Here is a 22,489-nt window from a genome sequence, read left to right as displayed (position 1 = left end):
GGAACTAAAACCTTCTGTGAGAAGCCCTTTATTCATGTCACTTTACACAAAGTCCTGTGTGGAGACAGGAGTGTATGCAATGAACTTCAGTAGTTTCCTTAATACTGTATGTTCCTGGGACTTTATCATTCCAGGATGTAACCTTTAATTTCCAGGAAAAAAAAAAAAAAACATCTCATTACTGAAGATTCTGGCCTTAGAGCAGGAATGTGTCCATCTGCCATATAGGAAGCAACTGTCAGTTCCTTTCCTTGCCAGGCCTCAGAGTCCTGGTTTACACTTCATAAAATTGGGGGTGGCTGCAGGGGGTGGGAGAAAGTACAGAAAGAAATGCTTTCCCTGTAATGCAATGTTTTCTTCTTGCACATAGCAACACTTCATGTCTCCATGATGGTTTGGCAAAGAGACTGCCTAGCCTGCCACGGGGCTGGAGGAAAGAGAATCTTCCCAACCCTCATATGAGTGGGACTGGTGGGAAAGGCAGGGGCTGGGACCCTGCCACTGAGTGGATTAAACACTGCTCTTTGCTTCATTATTTATTTATTTATTTATTTATTTTTGGTGTTAATGACACCCCCAAAACCTCTTCCTTGAGATTACTAACACTTTCCTTACTGCAGTTAAGGAAAGCCTCCGCTGTCCAAATTTACAGACAAGCATTGTAAGAGCTCTCTTTTTACTTCAGCAAACCCATTTTGGTTCCACAAACAGGGAGCTGTTAGCTTAGGGAGTCAGAATGGGGAGTCATGAAACTCGACTTGGGAGGAGTTGGACAGGAAGTAGTTCCCAGTCAAGAAACCCAACTTGAGCACCATCTCCCCCTAGTGGTAAGAGTGTGGAAATACCAAGATTCACTAAATTCATTCCTGAGGGGTGTAAACCAGGGGTTCCATAAATTACAGTCCATGGGCCAAATCTGACCCGTGGCCTATTTTGTACAGCCTGTAAATTAAGAATAGCTTTTACATATTTTTAATGGTTGAAAAAAATAAAAGAAAAATTCCTCTCATGAAAATGACCTGAAATTCCCATTTCATTGTTCATAAAGTTATAATGCAACACAGTCACACTCATACAGCATCTATACTGTTTTTAGGCTGCAACAGCAGAGTCTAGTGCTCATACAGGTTGTATGGCTCAAAAAGCTGAAAATACTTACTATCTGGTCCTTGAGATAATATGTTTATTGACCCTTGTTCTAGACTCTGAACCAGGCAGAAGTTTAGTCCTTATGTCCATATTCTGTTCTAGCCTCAAGGAGGCTGTGTCCTTCCAGTCAGAGGGCCCCACAGGATTTCTGTCTTTAGGTGAGGTGTGGGAGGAGGGATGGCGGACCTTAGTTCTCTTATCTGACCAAGCTGACTTCATATGGGAAGAGTACATGTCACTTTCTCAAAGACACTTTCTAGCAAAGCATGAGCAAACTCTACCAACATGGAAGGTTCCCAGGCCATGTGTCATGACAGAGACACAATTGGGTGCACAGGGGATGGGTGTTGCCTCTTAAGGAGCCTATTTTACCAAAGGCAAGAGCTAGTAGAGACCCCAAACCTTCTGTTTCCCCCAGATTCCCATAACTAAAGGAGTCAATACTCAGAGGTGTAAAGTTGGGGTGTTTCAGGCCTCCCGACCACTCTGTGGTGGCGAAGGCCAATGCCCGTGCCTCCTGACTCTCTGTATCTCCCCAAAGCAGGCCCTGCCCAGTCTCACTCATTTAATGGATTTGTTCTCAGTTATAAAATCAGAGTTCTTCCATACCTTTGAAATTAGAAGGCCTTTTTAAAAACAAAAGGATGATAATATACGGTGATTAATTTTTTCAAAGGACCTTACTTGAAAAAAAAAATTGGCATGTCTTTATAGAACTAAACTTAACATTAGAAAGAACTACTGGGGGTGGGGTTGTGGCTCAGTGGTAGCACACCTGCCTAGCATGTGTGAGACACTAGGTTCGATTCTCAGAACTACATAGAAATACATAAAATAAAGGTCCATTGACAACTGAAAAAATATTTAAAAGAAAAAGAAAAGAACTACCAATCTAGGTCCCCCAGAACCACCAGCCACTAAATAAAAGGCAAGCTCCCACAACAACTTCTGGTGTGGCTACTAGTTTATCCACTTATTGTTTGTATATTGACTCAACAAATATTTACCAAGGAACTCTGATAGGTCTGACTGTAGGGAAAGAAATTAAATCGTGTGCGCACCCATGTGCCAGGCACCTCATTAACCACTTCACATACATGGACTCCTTTAATTTCACAACCATCCCCTCCAAGGACAATGGCATTGTCCCCACTGTGCTAATGAGGAACTCAGGCTCTGGCAGGGGAGAAACTTGCTCAGTCACTTTCTGAGTTCTCTCCATACCCTGGGCTTCCAGGAAGCAAATGGTGCAGAGGGAGAACTGAGAATTCAAGGCAGGGCTCGAGGGCTCATGGGGCTGGGGACGGGAGACTCACCATTGAGCAGCCAAGTGATCTGGGGCACTGGGTTCCCCTGTACGGAGCACTGCAGCACAAAATCCTGGCCCTCGACAACAGTGCAGTCCTTTAAGACACTGGAGAATGAGGGGGCCTCTCCCATTGTAACCAACCCTGGGGGGACAAAGAATAGACAGAACATCTCAGATTACAGTTTGCCCACTCTTGTGACTGACCATGGGCACCCCAAGTCTCACAGGCAGATGCCATGCTGCCCTGGACACTGGGCATGCTTGGAATATTGGCTATATCCTGTCTACCTTCACATCTTGGAAACAGCAGCACCAGACACCTGAGTCCCAAGCAGGGGAATGGCCAGGGACAAAGCACCTTAGATCTGGGGTGCTCAGGACCTGGCCCTGCCTGCTCTCTGTCCTCTGACTCAGGCAGCTCCTGTCTGGTCTTGACCTTTGCTGTCCTGGGGACATATTCTCCTAACGTCCTGTAGTGATTACAAAGTCTTGATAGATTTTTGCTTGTAGAGACCAGATGCCTACAGTGAAGCTATTTCAATTTTAAATTATGATTACTATTTTTTCCAATTCCAGGAATGAATCAAATGACAAAGACTGACATATGTTTTAGTTTTCCAAATGTGGTCTGAACAAGGGTTCAGAACTGCTGGGACCTGGAAATATGCATTAATTCTTATGTACATTCTATTTTTGGAGAACCTCTAAGCTGAACTTTCCTGAAGGCTTCTATATCAATGAACTAGGAAACACTTGACGGTTTGGGGCCTTTAATTAAGTAGGAACAGATCATTTACTTTACACCAATTAGAACATGGTGCAATGGATCAAGATGGCTGAGGGGTGAGAAAGTGTGGCTGGATTCAGTGATGAGAAGACATATCCCTGGTGTTTTTCAGCAGAGACTATTCAATGCGGAGATGAGGGGAAAGCCACACTATATCACAGCAGACTGTGGACAAGAAAACAAGTAACAGAGAGCCTACTATGTGCCAGGCACTCTTCTAGATGTGACTGTGAAGATACAGCCAAGGCTGCCATCTTTAGCTCACTTTAGAGGTGCAGTTCATCATTTCCCATAGTCAAGTCCAAGGTGGGGCAGGTTTCAGAGCCGGCTCTCTGACTCCACAGCCATACCTTGTCCTCTAGACCCTAAGGGAAGGTTAGGCAGTGGAAGAGCAGCCGACAAGACAGAATGACAGTGCCTCTGGGCAGGCTCAGCACAGAGGAAGGGACAGACAGACAACCCAAGAGGTGTAGGGAGGCCCCATCTCTACCCTCCCCCAGTCAGAGTCAAATTCCCTCACTTGAGGAATGCCTCAGGAGTCATCAAAAAGGCGATGGGCTTTGGTGCCAGGACAACTAGGGTTAGAATATGCGGTCTTCCGTAAGGCATTTGACCCTGGACAAGTCATTTAACCTCACTGCAGTTCAGTATCCTCAGGAAAATGGGTGTAACTATAATTTTCTCTTAAGACTGTTGGAATAATTAAATGAAATAACCCAAGTACAGCACTAGCACAAAGCCTGGCCCACAGAGCATCCTCAGTGGGTGTTTATTACTACCATCAAAAGGAAGCTGTGCACAGAAACTCCACTACTTGGAGCAAGTGTAGTTTGAGGGTGGAAGAGAGTGTTTGAGGTCGTCAAGCAGAGCGAAGGGTCCTTTTCTTTTCTGCACAGGGAAGACAAAGGGCATGCTTGGAGGGAGAAAAGAGAGGCAAAAGGGAGGCAGAGGAAATTGTGGTTAAGTAAGACCTTCATAGAGGGAAAGGACAGGAGGAGGTCTGGGTAGGGAAAACAGCTTTCCTGCAGTGAGAGGAAGAAGGAAGGAAGGAAGGAAGGAAAGGAGGAGGGGGAAGGAGGGAGGGAGGAAGGGTGTTGGTAGTAGATGCTAACAGAGCACATGTCACATGACCTGCACCTTGGTAAACTGTCGAGAGTGAACCAGGCCTTGTGGAGGCTGGAGAAGTTGTAGGACAAGACAGGGGGTTGCGAAGCACTTCTGGAATGGCAGAGTAAAGCATAAAAGCAGTGAGAATACTAGCACAGAGAGTCTAAATCAATTTTTCCAGAATTCTGGAGATTATCCAAAGGCTGGCAACTTTCTGAGGAGCATTCATTTATGAACAAACAAATGAATACTAGAACCCAACCGCCACCCCCAACTCCATCTAAATCTCAGTAAGAACAGCAAGGTTTGTGGCAGCTTTGAAAACCAGCAGCAGCTAGGGTATCTGTAAAAACCAGCCACCTAGCGGGGACAGAATGGGGTCAGAGCTCCTGAAAAACCTCATCCCAAAGAGAACCACCACTGTTGGACAGGTCTGGCTCCTTCCAGGGCTGCATTTTCAGGACTGTCCTTATTTGAACCGACTCAGAGCTTGATCTATGTCAACAGTGATGTCTCAGTGTGTTTGTACAAAACAATGACAATGGCTTGACATCACAACTACTCAGGCAGCAACGTCCGATGGGGCCAAGAAGTCTGACCAAAAATCTTAAAAGAAAAAACTGGGCTTTGAAAAATTCTGACATACCCCTGGGAGCCTAGAAGGCCACATGCAGGTGCAGGGCTGTGCACATGCCCAAGAAAGACCTGAGGTGGCCCTACTGTCACCTCTGGCTGACCCCAAGTCTCTGAGAATGCAGGAAGTAAAGGCGAAGGCAGAACTGTAGCGTGCCAGCTAGAGCACTGAAGATATGCCCCAACACACACAGAAGCCCTCAGAGAGGGCTGGAGACATGCTGGCTTAAGGCATTTAAGGAACTTCTATCCAATTATTTACCAATCACTAAGCAACTAGCAGAGACTTTAGTGGCCACAGATGACAAGTAAATCCCATGCTATAGTTTGGATCTGGAATTTCTCCCAAAAACCATGTGTTGAAAGTTTGGTTCCCCCAGTCTATGGTGCTACTGGGGGAGGGGTGGAACTTAGGAGGTGGAGCCTAATGGGAGGAAGTTAGGTTGCTAGAGAAGTGTCCTTAAACAGGATATTGGGACCCTGGCCCTTTCCTGTCTCTTTCCTTGCCTCCCAGCTGCTATGAGGTAAGCAATTTCTTCCTCCACACATTTCTACCATCATGTATTGTCTCACCACAAATCCATAAGCAAAATGGAGCCACTGGTCATGAACTAAAACCTCTGAAATTGAATCATGAGCCAAATAAACATTTACTTAAATTGTTTTATCTCAGATATTTTGTCACAGCAAGTAAAATATGACAAATAATCCAAACTTTACACAATGAGAGAAAATAATTACAAATCGTATATCTGGTAAGGGACTTGTATCCAGAATATATAAAGAACTCTTAAAACACAACAATAAGAGTGGACCTTCTTCCTCCATCGGAAGTCCCAAAGCAAAAAAAAAAAAAAAAAAACAGACCTATTTGGAAGTAAGGAGGGAGATGCATTTAGGAAACACTACCTGTTTCTGTCCAAAGGAAGATATAGAAAGTGAACAAACATCTTTTATGGGTCAAAAATCCCAGGCAAGTCAAGAAAGGGGGCTTTTGCAGTTCCTTCCACATGCTCTTAAAAAAAAAAAAAAAAGTCTTATTTGGCTGGTGGCCCCACATCCCCAGAATGCTGCTTCAGGATGAAGCTAGGCATGGAGTCAGTTGCAACAGAAAACCTGAGAAAGGGGTTTCTCTTCACTCTTAGGCTCATACCCACAAAGATTCAAAAGGGAGAGTCAAGTTGACACCATAAAAAATATGCTGAAAAATGCCAATGATAATTGAGGACAAGGATGACCTTCTGATTGTTTCCATCTCAGGCATATTTGTCCTGCATAGATATCAGGTCATATGTCCCTGAAACCTGTCCAGAATTGATCAGAATAAGGTCTACTATCTTTAAGAATATATAAAATAAAAATAATTTTAAAATGACCTAGTTAAAAAATGGATAAGACATGTATTTTCCCAAAGAAGATGATAAGCACATAAAATAATGCTCAGCATCACAAGTCATCAGGGAAATGCAAACCAAAATCACAAGGAGATGTCCGTGGGAGGCTGTAATTAAAAAGTAGAATATAACAAGTGTTGGTGAGACTGTGGAGAAACTGGAACATTTGTACACTGCTGGTGGGATGTAAAATGGTGCAGCCACTGTGGACAACAATCTGTCAGTTCCTCAAAAGGTATTACCACATGACCCAACAATTGCACTTATAGGTATACACCCTCAAAATTAAAAATAAGCATTAAAAATAGATATTAAAAATAGGTAGTCATGGAGTGGATGAGTGGGTAAAAAAAACATGCTGTCCCCATACATGGAATATTATTCAGCCAAGAAGATGAATGAAGCTACTGGCATGGGCTATAATATACCTGAACCTTGAAGTCATTCTGCTTAGAGAAAGAAGCCAGTCACAAAAGATCACATATTGTATGATTCTGTTTATATGAAATGTTCAGAACAAGCAAATCCATAGAGACAGGAAGTAGATTAGTGTGGGAATGGGAAAACAAATAGTGTCTAATAGCAGACAGGAGAAAGTGTTCTAAAATTAGATGTGGTGACAGCCACACAACTCTGGATATATTAAAACTCAGTTAATTACACATTTTTAAAGGATGGCTTTTATGTTATATAAATATACCTCAGTAAAGCTGCCACAGAAAACAAAATAAGATAGGGAGCCAGACTGAGGTGAATTGCCCCAAGATGGGAACAGGCCAGAAACTGTCTCTTGCAAGATTTAGATAAACTCACAGAAAGATGAAGGCATAGAAGAAACAGGCTCTCTGGATAATATCATTAACCTTTGGTGTACCTGACACCTCATGTCTGTCCCCTACCCAGACACAGAGCCCTGGCCAGGCTGATGAGGCTGAACTCTGACCTGTGAGTTCGCCTCCAGGCACTCCCACCTGGAATGGAGGATGCCTCTTGCAAAGGAATGAACCAGCGCAGCTAGAATCCCAGTTAAGGAGGGAACCAACAGTAAAATCCCCTCCAACTCTTTCCCATGGGTTTCCCCTGTCTTAGGGGCCATTTGTGTGACCTTCCAGAAATGTTTTATAACACATAAAAGCATCTTTTGCATGTACGTACGTAGATCTTTTTTTCCTTTAACACAAATGACATATGATATGTGCAGCTTGCACTTTGCTCTTTTTCATTAGTAGTGTTATCTTGAACACATTTCACCATAAGAGTTGACAAAGGTAGCCTTGTATTCTAGGGTGTTATACACCACTAGGGCATTTGTCATGGAAATTAAAAATGCACAAGATACAGTGTAGAGAAAATGGCATAGTGAATCCCTCTGCACATTTTTCTTTAAATTTTTCATTTGTATGTACCGATATTGCTTCATTGATAACCCTGCCAATGCCTCCCAAATGTGAATTATTTCTAAGGAAAATATCAAAAATCATCATTTCACTAATAATAACTCAATTTGTATCTCTACAATGTTTGAACTTAAAAAAAAATCATGGGATCACCATTACAGCTTAAAATAGAGTTCTTTTATATCAAATAATCTTGTTGATATTTAAATTTTTGCTGGTGGTCTCATAATCATTTAAAAAATTTTTTTGTAGTTGTAGATGAACAGCATGCCTTTATTTTATTTTTATGTGCTACTAAGGATTGAACCAGTGTCTCACACATGCTAGGCAAGCACTCTGCCACTGAGCTACAGCCCCAGCCCCCTTATAATCTCTTAATTGTTTCAGTCAGGATTCATATAAGGTCCACAAATTATAATTAGCGATGTCACTTTTGTATCTTCTTCTTTTTTAAAAAATATTTTTATTAGTTATTGATGGACCTTTATTTATTTATAAGTGGTGCTAAGACTGGAACCCAGTGTCTCACACATGCTAGGCAAGCGCTCTACCACTGAGCCACAACCCCAGCCCACTTTCATATCTTCTAATCTGAATTTCCTATAGCTTGTTCCTCCTTCCCTTCTCTCTTCCTTGTTTTGCATACACTTTCTTTGTTGAAAAGAATGGGCAATGGTTAGAGTTTCCAATAGCCTGCAGCTTGCTGATTCTACCCTGTGGTATTGTTTAATCAGTTCTCAATGGTATTCCAGGGGTCTAGGCCCCACAGTATGCATTTATAGTTAAGGGGAGATTTTATAGAAAGATAAATGGGTTTTAGAATATTTATCATAGTTTTGTTTTTTTTTCTTTTACTTATAGTGCTAGGGATCGAACCAAGGGCCTCATCCATGCTAGGTAAGCACTCTACCCCCAATCCTATTTATCACAGTAAAAAATAGAAATAACTGATTTGAAAAATTCAACAATATTATATCTCCATTCATAAATCAGGCTTGAAAGCATAAATAATTAAATAATATAGAAATAATAATAATAACAGAATATTAAATAATAAAGATGTTTGTTACATGAGCAAAGTAGGATAGAAGATAGCATACTAATAGCACAAAGCTGATTTTGTTCAAAAAACAATAAATATTTATTTTGAAGTCATAAGATTATATGTGGTTTAAATGCCCCCAAATTAGCATCTATTACTTTAATAATCAGATATTATAATAAACATAAAAGATGTGGTATCCCACATCATTTCACATTTCCCTAAATCTGTACATTTAGTGAATACTTGGTGCTTTGAGGTCACGAATATTGAGTCATGGCACTACTTGGACAGCTGAGAAACCTAAAAGAGGTAGCACTCAGCTAGGCTGGGAGTGGGGCTGGGCATGCTTATTTTGAGGTGATCCTGATGTGCACCCTTGATTAAGAATCACTGTTGGGAAAAAACTTAAAATCAGCATACTGCAGTGATGCAGCCACATCAATGTTTATAGCAGGTCAATTCACAATAGCTAAACTATTGCCCTTCAACAGATGAATGGATAAAAAAAATTACACACACACACACACACACATACACACACACACACACACACACACACAATGGAATATTACTCAGCCTTACAGAAGAATGAAATTGTGACATTTGCCGGTAAATAGATGGAACTGGAGAATATTATGCTAAGAAAAGTAAGCCATTCCCAAAGAACCAAAGGCCAAATGTTTTCTCTGATATAAAGATGCTAATTCACAATAGGGGGAGTGAGGAGAAAGGAGGTATTTTGGACTAGACAGAGGGGACTAAAGAGGGAGGAGGTGGTTTAAGGATAGAAATGATAGTAGAATGAGCTGGACATTATTACCCTATGTGCATGTATGATTTCATGACCCATGTAACTCTACAACTAGACAAATGAGAAGTTATATTCCATGTATGTATGATGTATCAAAGTGCATTCTACTGTCATGTGTAACTAATTAGAACAAATAAAAAAAAATTATCAAAATAAAAAGAATCACTGATGGAGAGCAATGTATTTGGCTTTAGCATGTGGGTGGTGCTGTTTACACTCAGGCCTGGGTGTGGGGCTGCAGGAGATGAACCATCTGCAACCTGTGAAGCACCCATGAATTGTCCTCCTGCTGAGGGTCCAGGGGGACCTGGAGGAATGTACTCACTTTTCACTAGAAGGGTCCAGCTGCAGGACACCTGGCCTTGGCTATTGAAGGCTGTGCAGCTGTACTTCCCACTGTCCTTGGTCTGAGCTCTCAGAAGGCAGAGGTAATGGGACCCGTTATCTTCATAAATCTCAATGGTGCCTTCTTGTCTGCTCACTGGAACGTCTTCCAGGAACCAGGTGACTTCAGGCTTTGGGAGCCCTGAAACTACAGGGCCAGGTGAAGAACATGAGCCTACCGCAAAAACATACTGTGGGGCAGGGTGAGGAAGGCCTGACTCCAAGGGAAGAGCTTAGACTGGGATGGTGGGATGGCCTTCCCACTTTTGAGCCTGTTTCCTTACTCCTAACCCTAGGTTCTATAAGGTTCCGAAGTCTTGAGATAGTCAGGGTCCTTGTGGAGAAGAAATGCAGGAGTGATGGGCCGGGTCTCCTGGTCAGCCAAAGCCAGCAAGGAAGGAAAGAGGAGACCTACTGTTTACTGTTTTGATGAGGAGGAGAAGAGTTTTGTTCACCTAGGGTAGTCAGAATTAGGGCATAGGGCCTATGCTCTATGTTGCAAGCAACAATAGACCAACATTGAATATCTCTCTAAAATAAAGGATGTTTGTAAACTGAGTCCTTCCTGAAGGGAAGACCTCTGGCTTCCTGGGGCACATAGTCCAAGGGGATGGGTGGATATAGGAAGTATAGACCAGCTGCATGCTGAAGGAAGGAACTGGCCACCAAGGGACTACATTTGGGGACCAGTAACCTTAATCAGCTCTACTCACCTTTACACCTAAATTTGACTGCTTGGTCTTCACAGACTTCCTGGCTTTGGGGCTCACTCTCAAACTTGGGCCATGCTGAATGGCTCTGGCTCTCCATGGGGATTTTCCTGGTAGCAACCTCGCTCACAACTTCTGGGCTTCCCAGGTCCGATCGTCCTGTGGAAAGGGTGGCTGGCTGGGGAACAGATGGACTCATCTCTTCCCTAGGATACAGGGTTCCCATGATTGGTGCTTTTTGTTCTGGCTGGACTTTTGTGGCTTGCAGGGTGATGGTGCTGGAAGTCTTCTGCAGGACAGGGGTCTGTGGTAAATAGAAGGAACTGGAGAATATTATGAGGAGAAAGGAGGTATTTTGGACTAGACAGATGGGGACTAAAGAGACTGGGTGGGGTATGGGGATTCTAGGTGAGACCCCAGTCAGCATCACCTTGGGCTCCTGCAGGGGCTGTGGCTGGCTGTTTGAGGTGCAGATGGGGGACTGTCCTCCCTGGGGGCTGGAGCAGTTATTACTTGCAGCTGCAGTCTCCAGGCTGTCGAGTTTCAGCCCCTTTGAGACTCCATTGGTCACCTCCTTCCTGACATCTGAATTGGGGACCTCTGTTCTTCTCCCAAATGACCTGTGTGGTGGCAGTGGGGTTAGAAGTGGGGAGGAGCAGGAGGGACAGAATCATCATTTGGTTATCCACAAGCATCACTCATTATAAGCCAGATTCCAGGATCACAAAAGCCCACTAATTAGGGTCAATTAAGAGCAAAAACATTCCTTTGCAGTTTATTCACTTTGCCAAGACACAGCACTGCAGCCATTCTTGACCCGTCCCTGTCCTGTGCCTCCATCCAGAGCCTATTTTATCTACATTTCTCTTCTCCCTGGTTCCCTGAGTTCAAACCACCCAGTCGGTTCTCCTTGTCCACATAGCCCTTCTCCAATCCAGTTCCACAGAGCAACTGTAGTCAATCTTTTAAAAACATTAATCGAATTGTGTCACCTGAAGCTCAAGGGTTTTCCAACAGCTTTCCACTCTATTAAGAATAAAACTGGGGGCCAGGGACACAGCTCAGTGTACTTGCCTAGCAAGCACTGCCAAAAGAATAAAACTAAGCTTCATACAAATCCCCGAAGAGAGTACTGTCTTAGGACCCTCTCAAGACACTGTTTATGCTGCAGCCACACGGGTGTTCTTTGGGGGCCCCATAGCCCACCTCTCACCTTAAGAAATTTCACACATGTTGGACCCTCTGTTTGGAACACGTTTTTCCTGAACTTTTCTTCATGTGCTAATATTATACTTCACAGGTCTGAGCTAGAATATGAAGTTTTCAGAAAGGGCATTGCTGGCCCTGAAATCCAAATTAGCATCTCTCTCTGTCATTCTTCCTCCCAGAGGGACCACAGTTGTAATTAGGTATTTGTGAATGTTTGAAGCCCTTCTCTACAGTAGACTGCACTCGCAGTCCACATGCAGGACAGGAGGCAGCTCATGAGCACTGGCTGGGTGAGTGGGGGGATTCTCACCTTCCTGAACATGGCTAACCTGGAAAGGTACCAAGAGGATACTGAGACAGAGGGTGGCACGGAGCTTTTAAGAGTCTCAAAACCAATGATAACCCTGATGTAGAACTGGATGGCATATTACAAAAGGAGAACAGAGCAAAACACAAACAAAAGAACACCCCACACAGTCAATTCTCCTCCCTGTACCACAACTTGAAAACTCAATGCATTTCTTGATGACATCATTCTTTTCTTGTGGGGCATTTCAGGATAGAAAATGTGACAATCACAAAGCTTAGACCTACCTATTGGTATTGTTCAAACCTGGAAGAAGAGGGAGAGGAGACAGAGAGTTAGTGGAATATTTTATAGACCAAGAAGAGAAAACAATAAGACCACATCTCTTTCCTTTATTACAGAGTTTCCATGTCCCAAGCACTTCCCAGTCACTCTGGCCTCACCCTGCCTCGCTGCTTCTGGCTTCCCTGGTGCTGAACTTTTTGAGTTGTCTGAGAAACTTCTAGTCCTGGAAAGCGTAGAAGCTCCAGGGCCTGCACTCGTTGGGTTTTTTGACGGTGGCTGGTGCCCTGGGCCATGGAATCTGCTCCCTTGCATTAAACAGAAGGAAATAAAAATCAGTGCAGGGACAAACCAACCAACCAACCAACCAACAAAAACCCATCTAGAAAAATGTCAAACCCAAACACTTCTAACTTACCATGACCCTCAAGAACAGGCCCCCAAAAGTGTTTGGTTTTGACAAATACCTACTTTAAAAAACACATGGAGAAAGTGAAATTTTATTCCTTTCTTCCAAGAAAAGGCATACAATATACTTGTTTCCTGCTATGTTATTTTTAAACTTTTATCATAGAAAATTCCAGAATATACAATACTAGAGAGAAGGCTGTCACAAACCCTGAGAGCCATCACAAGATTCAGGAAAAAGCAATATGTCCCCAGTCTCATCTCCCCCTTTTTGTTTTGTTTTGTTTGATTTTTTTTTTTTTTTTTGAGTACTTCAAAACAAATCCCAGGCAGTGTATCACTTTGTCATTAAGAACCTTAGCGGGGAGTGGCTTTTAAATTCAATGGTAGGTGAGTAAAGGGAGAGGAGCTAGAACCCTGTTCCAGATGACTGACAGCGGCTCTAGACCCAGAGCTTGTTGTGAAGTTACATTCTTTGATCAGGACCAGAACTTCTTGTTTTAATGTTGTCCAATGGAACAGAACTTCTTTGTTTTAATGTTGTCCAATGGAACAGAAAATACCAGCATTAGAGGCTCTAAGCAACTTAGAGAGGCTCTGTCTCAAAATTTGAAAAAATAAAATAGAATATGGGAGATCTTTCCATCTTTTAAGGTCTTCTTCAATGTCTTTCTTTAGTGTTCTGTAGTTTTCATTAGATTGATTCCCAAGGTGTTTTTTTTTTTTTTTTTTTTTTTTTTTTGAGGCTATTGTGAATGGGGTAGTTTTCCTAATTTCTCTTTCTGAGGGTTCATCACTGATGTATAGAAATGCATTTGATTTGTGGGTATTGATTTTATATTCTGCTTCTTTGTTGAATTCACTTATTAATTCTAGAAGTTTGGAGATTCCTTAGAAAACTTGGAATGGAACCACCATTTGACCTTTTCTATACCTATAGGACTTAAAATCAGCATACTATAGTGGTGCACCCACATCAATGTTCATATCAGCTCAATTCACTATAGCTAAACTGTGGAACCAACCTAGATGCCCTTCAACAAATGAATGGATAAAGAAACGTGGTATATACACACAATGAAATATTACTCAGCATTAAAAGAGAATAAAATTATGGCATTTTCAGGTAAATGGATGGAGTTGAAGAATATCATGCTAAGTGAAGTAAGCCAATCCCCAAAAAACAAAGTTCTCTCTGGTAAGTGGATACTGATCCATAAATGGTAGGGGGCATGGGAAGAATGGAGGAACATTGGGCAAAAGGGAGGAAGAGGAGGTTAGAGGGCATGAGGGCAGGAAAGATGGTGGAATGAGATGGACATCATTACCCTAGGTACATGTATGACTACATATATGGTGCAACTCTGCATGGTGTACAACCAGAAAAGTGAAATTTGTGCTCCATTTGTGTACAATGAATCGAAATGCATTCTGCTGTCAACTAATTAGAATAAAGCAGAATTAAAAATATTCTGCTGCATAACTAATTAGAATAAAAATAAAATAAAATAAAATGGCTGAGGATGTGGCTCAGTGGTTAAGCACCCCTGAGTTCAATCCCTTAAAAAAGAAAGACAATGCCAGTGTGCACTGTACACACATCAAGGCTGTTTCGTGAAACTTGTTTCAGTTACATATGTTTCTACGCACACATATGTTCTGGGTTGTGGTGTCTAATAAATTTCTTTCGGTGGAATGTAGCCAAAAAAGCAAAAGGGGCAAGGTGGCATAGTTTCTGAGAAAGAAAGGAGATGCAAAAGAGAAAAATAACCCAAGGGAAGAGGGAAAAAAGGGAGGAAGAAGGAAGGAGCCTTCCTGATCCTCAAGCCAGAGCTAACTTCAGTGACTAATGAAACTGGTGACCATTGGCTACCATGCCCAGTGACGTCCACCCCTTCCCACCCACATGTTCAGACCTCAAATGAACAAGTGACAAGGGCTGATGGTTCTAGAAAGGAAGAGGTCGGGATAAAAGGGGATGCTGATATGTCCAGTCTGGTGGAAAGGAAAATGGGGATACCAGGTAGAAAGAGTTAAGTTGAGGGAACATCTGGTTTGAAGGACAAAGTAGATAACAAGTTAAGTTTTAGGCAGGGGTGATGGCAAGACGTTAGCAATGTCCACTCTTCTAATTGGCAATTAGAGGTACAAAAAAGGTGTCTGAGTGAGAAGGAAGAACTGAAGACACAGGGGTGGGGTCATGTGTAGGGACACAAATTAAATGGGCAGCCAGCTCAGGGCATCTTCCTCTAGGGCCAGAACTGGACTGCAGGCCCATCTCCTTTTCTTCCTGTTAAAGACGCTGCCCCTGGGGATGTGTGGGTAAGCGTGCCACATGTTTACACATACAGATGTGCAATGAACAACCATCCTGGGGTTGGGGGTGTTCAGACCCCCGGAAGGGGTCCCCCTGCATAGTCCCGCACCTACCTGGGATGGAGAGCTCAGCTGACATGGAGGCCTTCCCTGACCCGTTCACCACCATGCATGTGTACACACCCACATCATCCTGGGTGACCTCGTGGATTTCCAGAACCTGCATCCCATTCTTCTCAGACATGGACACACGGGCACTTGGCTGCAGTGGGACGTTTCCCTGTGGATGGCAGAAGGGTGGCTTGGTCACAGAAGTCTGCTCACCTTTAGGCACTGTCCTCCTACCTCCTGTCCATCCTGTGGGACAGATACTAGGCAGCACAGCCCTCTGCTCGGGGCTCTGTGAACATGCTCAGAGGGCATGACTTGAGGTTGTGTCTATGGTGTGGTGTTGGGTCCAGCTTGGAGAAGGCACTGGAAACTGTTTCAAAGGAGCCCTAGCTTGAGATAGGGAGCCCTATATTCCTTACTTCGATGCTTCATTGCTTTCCTATTCCTTTTATGCTTTTCCCAGGGTGAGAGTGGAAGAATTAGGAAGTAGGCAAAAGGTGTCCTAACACCCATATTTATCCAGGAGTTTCAACTCCAGGAAACCTACTCTCCCTGGCCTTGACCCCATCTGTTCCTTTGTTCTTCACTGCCTGTCCCACTCCAATGCTGCTGTCCCGCCTCCACATCCCCGCCCCCCACTAGCCACTGCATTCCCTTCACCCAGGCCTGAATGATTTATGAAGCACGTTCACATGGAGTCTCCACAACATTTTGAGTTAGGTGGTATTGTTCCCACCTCACAGATAAGGAAACAGTGTTCCAAGAGATCAAATGACTTGTCCAGTGCCACATGCTTTGTGACACAGGGAGCCGTGACCTCAAGCCTACCATCCTAACTTCTTATTCCACCCTCGAGGTGTTCCGGTCCGTCTTGCTCAGAAATTTCATGATATTTCTTGAGCACAGAATTAGAGCAACAGGAGAGAACACAAAGGGGGGTGAAACCATGCATCAGCATCAAGCATACAAAGGAACCTTGTGAACCCCCTACAGATGGAACAGAAGGAACTGACTGAAGTGACAGACTCCCAGTAGTCCCAGGGTCTAACGCCGAGCTCTCAGGGCCACCTGGCCTGGGTCAGAGTCAGGAAAGATGAAATCTCACCTTGAGCCAGGTGACCTGAGGTTGTGGCCGGCCAGTGATCTTGCAAGAGAATCGCCCCATCTGTCCTTCTCTGGCCATTGCTCGGCCCAGCTTGGTAGCAAACTTTGGGGGACACTCACCCCAGATGCTAGGACAAGACCCTGCTGAGGCTGAATATCTTCCCCTGGGAAGAGATCACAAGAAAATCCAGTCCTACACAAGGCAGCAAGTTGATCCTCCTCCCTCCACCTGTTCCAATCATTTCAGTTGTAATCAGAAACCATTCAAGGGTAGCCTACCCAACTCTAGACCTTAAACAATTTCTTCTGCCACTTTTGGAAGAATGTATGGCACCAAAATCTATTTCCTGTACGACTTGGGCTTGCAGCTACACTTCATTTACTAGTCTCCCTTGCAGTTAGGGACACCTGAATTCAACTGAGCTCTGGCCAAAGTCCGGGTTTTGGCCAATGACCATGAGCAGAGGTGTTGTTGCAAACTCCAGGGCTGACTCATAGAAACCTCCCACAAGGTTCTCCACCTTCTTTCTTGCCCACACCACTGGCTAGATGCAGATTCCAGGAGATGGAGCAATAAAATGGAGGAAGCCTGGGCTGCTGGAAGAGAACATGCAAGACTCTCCACCTGCTCAAGAATATGTGAAATGAACTCCCCCTTCCTAGGACAAAAAGCTTTCCCTGTGGTAAGCCATTGCAATTTGGGGCTTCTTTGTTACAGAAACTACTATTACTTGCCCTTTCTAAGTCTGCTCATTTAAATCTTCTGACTATTGCCTTGACAGAGTTCTCTGCAGACTATAGCCATGCCTCCCACTTCCTTACCATTTAGCAGGTGGGACCAATCAAAGGGGGCTACCCACAGAAGTTACCAGGTCAGGAGGTACTGTGGGAAAGATTCGCTTCACTAGGTTCCCACCCTTTAATAATTACAATCTATGTGCTGGTCTAGTCAGCAGAAAAACCCAACCCAACCCTGAATCCCGCTTGAACATCCTGGAACTTACCCCAAGGTTTTGGAAACAATGGGTCGATCACGCTTCTTCCCAAAACTCCCTGTGAAGAAGTGAAACAGAAAGAGGGCTGAACAGTCATGTTGGAGCTGCCAACATGAAGCAATGACATGAAGATTCAACAACAGGGGCAGGGTGAGACAATGATGGTAACATAAGCATGTGTGGAGTCACTGTGGGCATGAACACATTACACATGAATTTCTTGCAATAACTTAATGAGGCTGGTGCTACACTATCCTGTTTTTTAAATAGTTGAGAAAAGTGTGAAAGAAGTTACCCACAAGTTCACAGAGCCAGGAACAGTGCAGGAATTTACTCAGGTCTGCTAGGCTCTAGAACATTTCACCACTCTGCTAAGTTTGGAGGTGTCACTCAGGATCTTCCACTGGGGATTATCTGTGGTGATCCAGGACCTCTCCAGAACAGACCCAGTGTAGGAGGAAGGGAGATTTCCAAGCATATCTTTCTTCATATCTACTCATGACAGATACTCCATCCTTCCATGGAAGGCCCATCAAATAGCAACAAGCTGGAACGAAGCAGGACAGGTCACTGCAGATGAGCTACAGTGGGGCCAGCATCTCCCAGGGAATCTACTATGCTGTCCCACTTGGCACTGCCAGTCCTGGCTGAGAATTTGCCACATCAGGTACTGCTAACCCTGAATGAGCAGGAAGCAGTTAAATAGCAAACTCAGGAACACAGCTGGGGTCAGCTGGTTTTATCCAGTTGCTATAGCTGGGGAGAAACAATTCATAATGGGACCAGGAAATAACTATGCAGTAGTGGGTTGATGTGGTTTTTTTTTTTTTTGTTTTTTTTTTTTGTTGTTGTTGTTGTTTGTTTCTTGAGACATGACATGGAGGAGGAGAAAGAGAGGATATTTTTGAGATGGTGAGCACCCTGGAAGTTGTTCTAATTTTGTTGCAAGCAAGGAATTTTTATAAAAGCCTACCCAAGGCATGCAGGAAAGGGTGTAAGTCATTTTGTGATATGAGCAGGTAGTCACAATGGGTAATTTTCAGGGTGTTAATCAAAAAGGTAAACTTCTTTAAATTCTTGCACAGATCACATTTATATGACTGCATAGGAATGCAGGAGAGGAGAAGGAAGACCATGGCTGAGTACATCCCTCAGCCACACCTGTTTTGAGGTTTCACCAGAACTTCCTGCAAAGGGATCAACATCAAGCACCTGTATCACATATGACTGGAGAGGACTACACATGCATTTCTGTTTAACATAACTACTCAGTTAGCTTAATCTAGTTTTTGTTCCATAACGTGATTTGGTTCTTGTCATTCCATTCTCTGTTCAAGGTTAAAAGAATTTCTAAACTGATAAGAACAGAGACTTGTTCTGAAGGATCTAGACGTTAAATACAGTAAAAAAAAAAAAAAAAAAAAAAAAAATGCTGGCCCTCACACACTGTTAGAGAAAGGTAAATCATTCAGTCTTTCTGGAAAGTATTTGAGCAAGTAAAAATCAAACTTTAAAGATGTCCTGCTCTGAGCTGGGAGCTATGGCACACGCCCACATGTAATCCCAGCAGCTCGGAGGCTGAGGCAGGAGTATTGTGCGTTCAAAGCCAGCCTCAGCAACTTAGTGAGGCCCAGGGTAACTCAAAAAACAATTTTTTATTTTTTTTAAAGGGCTATGGATGTGGCTCAGTGGTTAAGTGCTCCTGGGTTCAATTCTTGGTACCAAAACTACAACAACAACAATAAAATACCCAACAATAACAACAAAACAAAATGAAAAAACTCTCAGCTCTTGGACCAGAACCTCCCTTTTTGGGACTCCAAAGGAGAAAATGCTAAAAATAGAAAGTGAAGTTTACAGAGATGTGCATTTTGGTCTTATTTGTACTTAGATGTCACACAATACAAAGAAAATGTACTTACATTTTGTTCTTCCATTAAATTTTTTAAGAATAAATGAAACATGCAGAAATATGTTAAAATAGTATCTCATTTGCTCCTGGTGGACTACAAACAGGCTATGATCGTCACCACTCCACTGAGCTCCAACCTGACTATCATCTTGTCAAACCCAATGGTTAATCCTCTGTTCCCATGTCACTTGGATGATTGTACCATTTGGCATGTAGGCTACTCCCTTCAGGCATTTTCTCTTCTAGATTCTCATCTTTTCCAGGTTTCTCATCCCCACTCCACTCTTCTCCTCAGCCTCTGCTGCTAGGGTCCCCTAGGGCTGGCCCTAGGCACTTCTTCAGCTCTTGCTACTCTCTCCTAGGGAATTTTAGCCCCATAGCTTTAAATATCACCTACAAGCTGATGAGCCCTCAAGCCATATCCCCACCAGAACTTCTTATTCACTCATCAGGGTTATCCAGAACATTCCCCAGCACATTGTAGGTATTCAAATCTTTGTAAAAAAAAATTATGAACATAGAGTGACATACAAAATTATATATTTAAGATGATCATCATTGGTAAAAATATAACACCTAAACACAAGAAAATAATCAATAGAAAAGATATCAAAATGATAATTATTATGATTGTTTTGGACTCTCAGTAATTTAATTCAGATGTGTTTTCTAAAATCCAAAAGTATCATGGTAAATAAACAAACAAAACATGAACTAGTCACAAGGGAAAAAAAATGGAGGGTAACAGAAAGTAAAATCTGGCATCTAAATGAGGGTAGACAGGGCTTCCAACACATGCTCCATACAGTCACATTACCCACACAGGCCCTACTAACGCTCTCATTGCACCTATCAATACTACTGTGCCACTCATATCATCTTGGAGTAAAAAGGATATAGGATAAAAATCAGACTGATCAACTGATGAAAGGATCAACAAAATCCATCTATCCACACAAGCCACAAAAAGGAATAAAGTACTGATACATGCTATGGCATGAATGAACACTGAAATCAAAGTATGCCAAGTGAAGGGTCAGACTACAAAGGCCACATATTGTAGGATTCCATTCATATGAAATGTTTAAAAGAAGCAAATCCATAGAGAAAGAAGGTATCAATAGTTGCCAGAGCCTTGGGGAGGAGAGAAAACTCAACACATATGGGATTTCCATTTGAGGTAATAAAAAACGTTCTGGAACTAGACAGTGGTAATAGTTGTGCAACATTGTGACTGAACTTAATGGCACATCTTAAAATGGTTAAAAGGGTATTTTTTTAACGTGTATTTTACCACAGATTAAAAAAAATTAGACTGAGCATTTTGGAAACTCATAATCCAAAGAACAAAATTCTTTAAAAAAGAAAAGAAAAGAAAAAAGGTGGCATTTCTCTATAGACTTGTGAAAGAATGCTATTTAGAGGTGCTTCTGTATCTGAGTAAGAGCAATTTATGGCATAACTCAATGGCAACATGTAAAGCAGCCAGCTAAAAGTGGAACTAAGGAACACTTATTTTAATGTGAGTTAACACCAGAGAGTTAAGATCAAAACAAAGAGAATTTGGGCTAAAGTAACTAACAGGGCCTATTAATAGGAAAAAATTTAAGTTGCAAATTGTCAGATAAGGCAAAATTAATTTTGCAAAAGTATGAAAATCTGGCAGAACAGGAAGGCCAAGTTGAAAAATAAGCGGAAAGGGGATTAAAGTAGAAAGTCAAAAATAGAAGGGTGAGTTAGGAGGACTGAAGACAGGGTCAAGTTGGCAAGGAAAAGACCAAGACACTGAAGGTATTTTAACAATTTGGCTTAGATTTTTCAAGGATGAGTAAAAGAGAAAGCCTATCAGGTTTTAGGTGTGAAAAGTTCAACAGAGGAGGGATAAAATTAAACCTGGCCCTTTCCATCAAAGGATATGGAAAGATGGAATGCAAACAGAACATACTGCTCAAAAGATGAATAATTGGTCAAGACTGAGCAGGAGAAATTCTTCTTAAAAGGTGCAGTGACATAATTTATCATTCAGGCAGGCACTCTCTCAATGTACACAACTGATGCTTATGCCAGGCCAACAGGAGTGGACCCTGAGTGTTCCAGAAATCTAGGAAGCAGTCGCCTTGTGAGCCAACTTCATGTTTCTTAAGGCCTGCCCAGAAGAGTACTCCCACTCTATCAGAATAAAGTCCACTTCTTATAACATTTAGTAGTGTCCCTGTGCATCCAGAATCAAAGTTCACTGCTAATTATCCATACATATGATTTCAAAAAGAAAATAAATGTGAAACCTTAATAAAAATATGGAGACACAGAAGGAAAGCAAATTATCATCCCCTGCAGAGCAACATGTAACTGTTCACATGTGACTATTTCAATATGTACATGCTCAGACACACGAAAAGACCAGGAAATGCTCAGAGTTTGCATCAGCTCATAGTGCGTGTTTGGATTTAAAGGTGAATGATCAAAAACCATGCTGTACAAGTAGTTGAGGAAAATGAAAGCATACAGGTGGAAAATAGAATAAAAATAGTGCTAGGGTAAACAACAGAGCAGATGTTACATAAAAAAAAGAAAGAAGAAAATAACCTTAAAAGGAGATAATGTAGGCAAGAGTCTTACAATCCTATCATACCTTAAAACACACATTCCATGAGCCCTTTGAACAAAGGAGAAGTAATAACAAGAGGTCATAGAGGAGCAATGTTAGGATAAAACTACAAAATAACCATCTTTAACATGCATTCTGTTTATAATAGAGATTCAGCACCTTACATCATCGTTTTTAAGATATATAAGGTAACAGTAAAATCCCATGAGCCAGGCACGATGGCCCATGCGGATAATCCCAGAGGCTCTGGGGACTGAGGCAGGAGAAACATGAGCTCCAAGCCAGACTCAGCAACTTAGAGAGGCCCTAAGAAACTCAGTGAGACCCTGTCTCTAAAAATAAAAAAATAAATAAAAATACAAAAAGGGCTGGGGATGTGGTGCAGTGGTTGAGCCCCCCTGGGTTCAATCCCTGTACCAAAAAAAAAAAAAAAAAAAAAATATATATATATATATATATATATATATATATATATATATATATATATTCAATGAGACACCTACATTTCATG

General features: G+C 42.5%; 1 protein-coding gene across 4 annotated transcripts in view; it reads right to left on the bottom strand.

Annotated features, from left to right (window-relative positions):
• Positions 1-16,539, bottom strand: part of Mylk (myosin light chain kinase) — a 121,244-nt gene extending 104,705 nt beyond the window's left edge. For 2 of the 4 annotated variants that reach the window (XM_076867217.2, XM_076867218.2), the window contains exons 1-6: positions 16,465-16,539; positions 15,363-15,528; positions 12,530-12,548; positions 11,129-11,346; positions 10,730-11,041; positions 2,466-2,600 (exon numbers count right to left, since the gene is read on the bottom strand). In XM_076867217.2, the coding sequence (XP_076723332.1) occupies positions 2,466-2,600; positions 10,730-11,041; positions 11,129-11,346; positions 12,530-12,548; positions 15,363-15,528; positions 16,465-16,524 (910 nt within the window). In that variant the 5' untranslated portion in view covers positions 16,525-16,539. Of the gene's footprint in view, positions 1-2,465; positions 2,601-9,957; positions 10,165-10,729; positions 11,042-11,128; positions 11,347-12,529; positions 12,549-15,362; positions 15,529-16,464 lie in introns of all 4 variants that reach the window. The other 2 variants (XM_076867216.2, XM_076867215.2) reach the window with 2 other exon arrangements.
• Between the last annotated feature and the right edge of the window lie 5,950 nt (positions 16,540-22,489).

The sequence above is a fragment of the Callospermophilus lateralis genome, chromosome 10 (genome assembly GCF_048772815.1).
Source record: "Callospermophilus lateralis isolate mCalLat2 chromosome 10, mCalLat2.hap1, whole genome shotgun sequence".
Taxonomy (NCBI): Eukaryota; Metazoa; Chordata; class Mammalia; order Rodentia; family Sciuridae; genus Callospermophilus; species Callospermophilus lateralis.
Note: the sequence above shows the minus strand (reverse complement) of the source record. Positions and strands in the feature narration are given on the sequence as shown.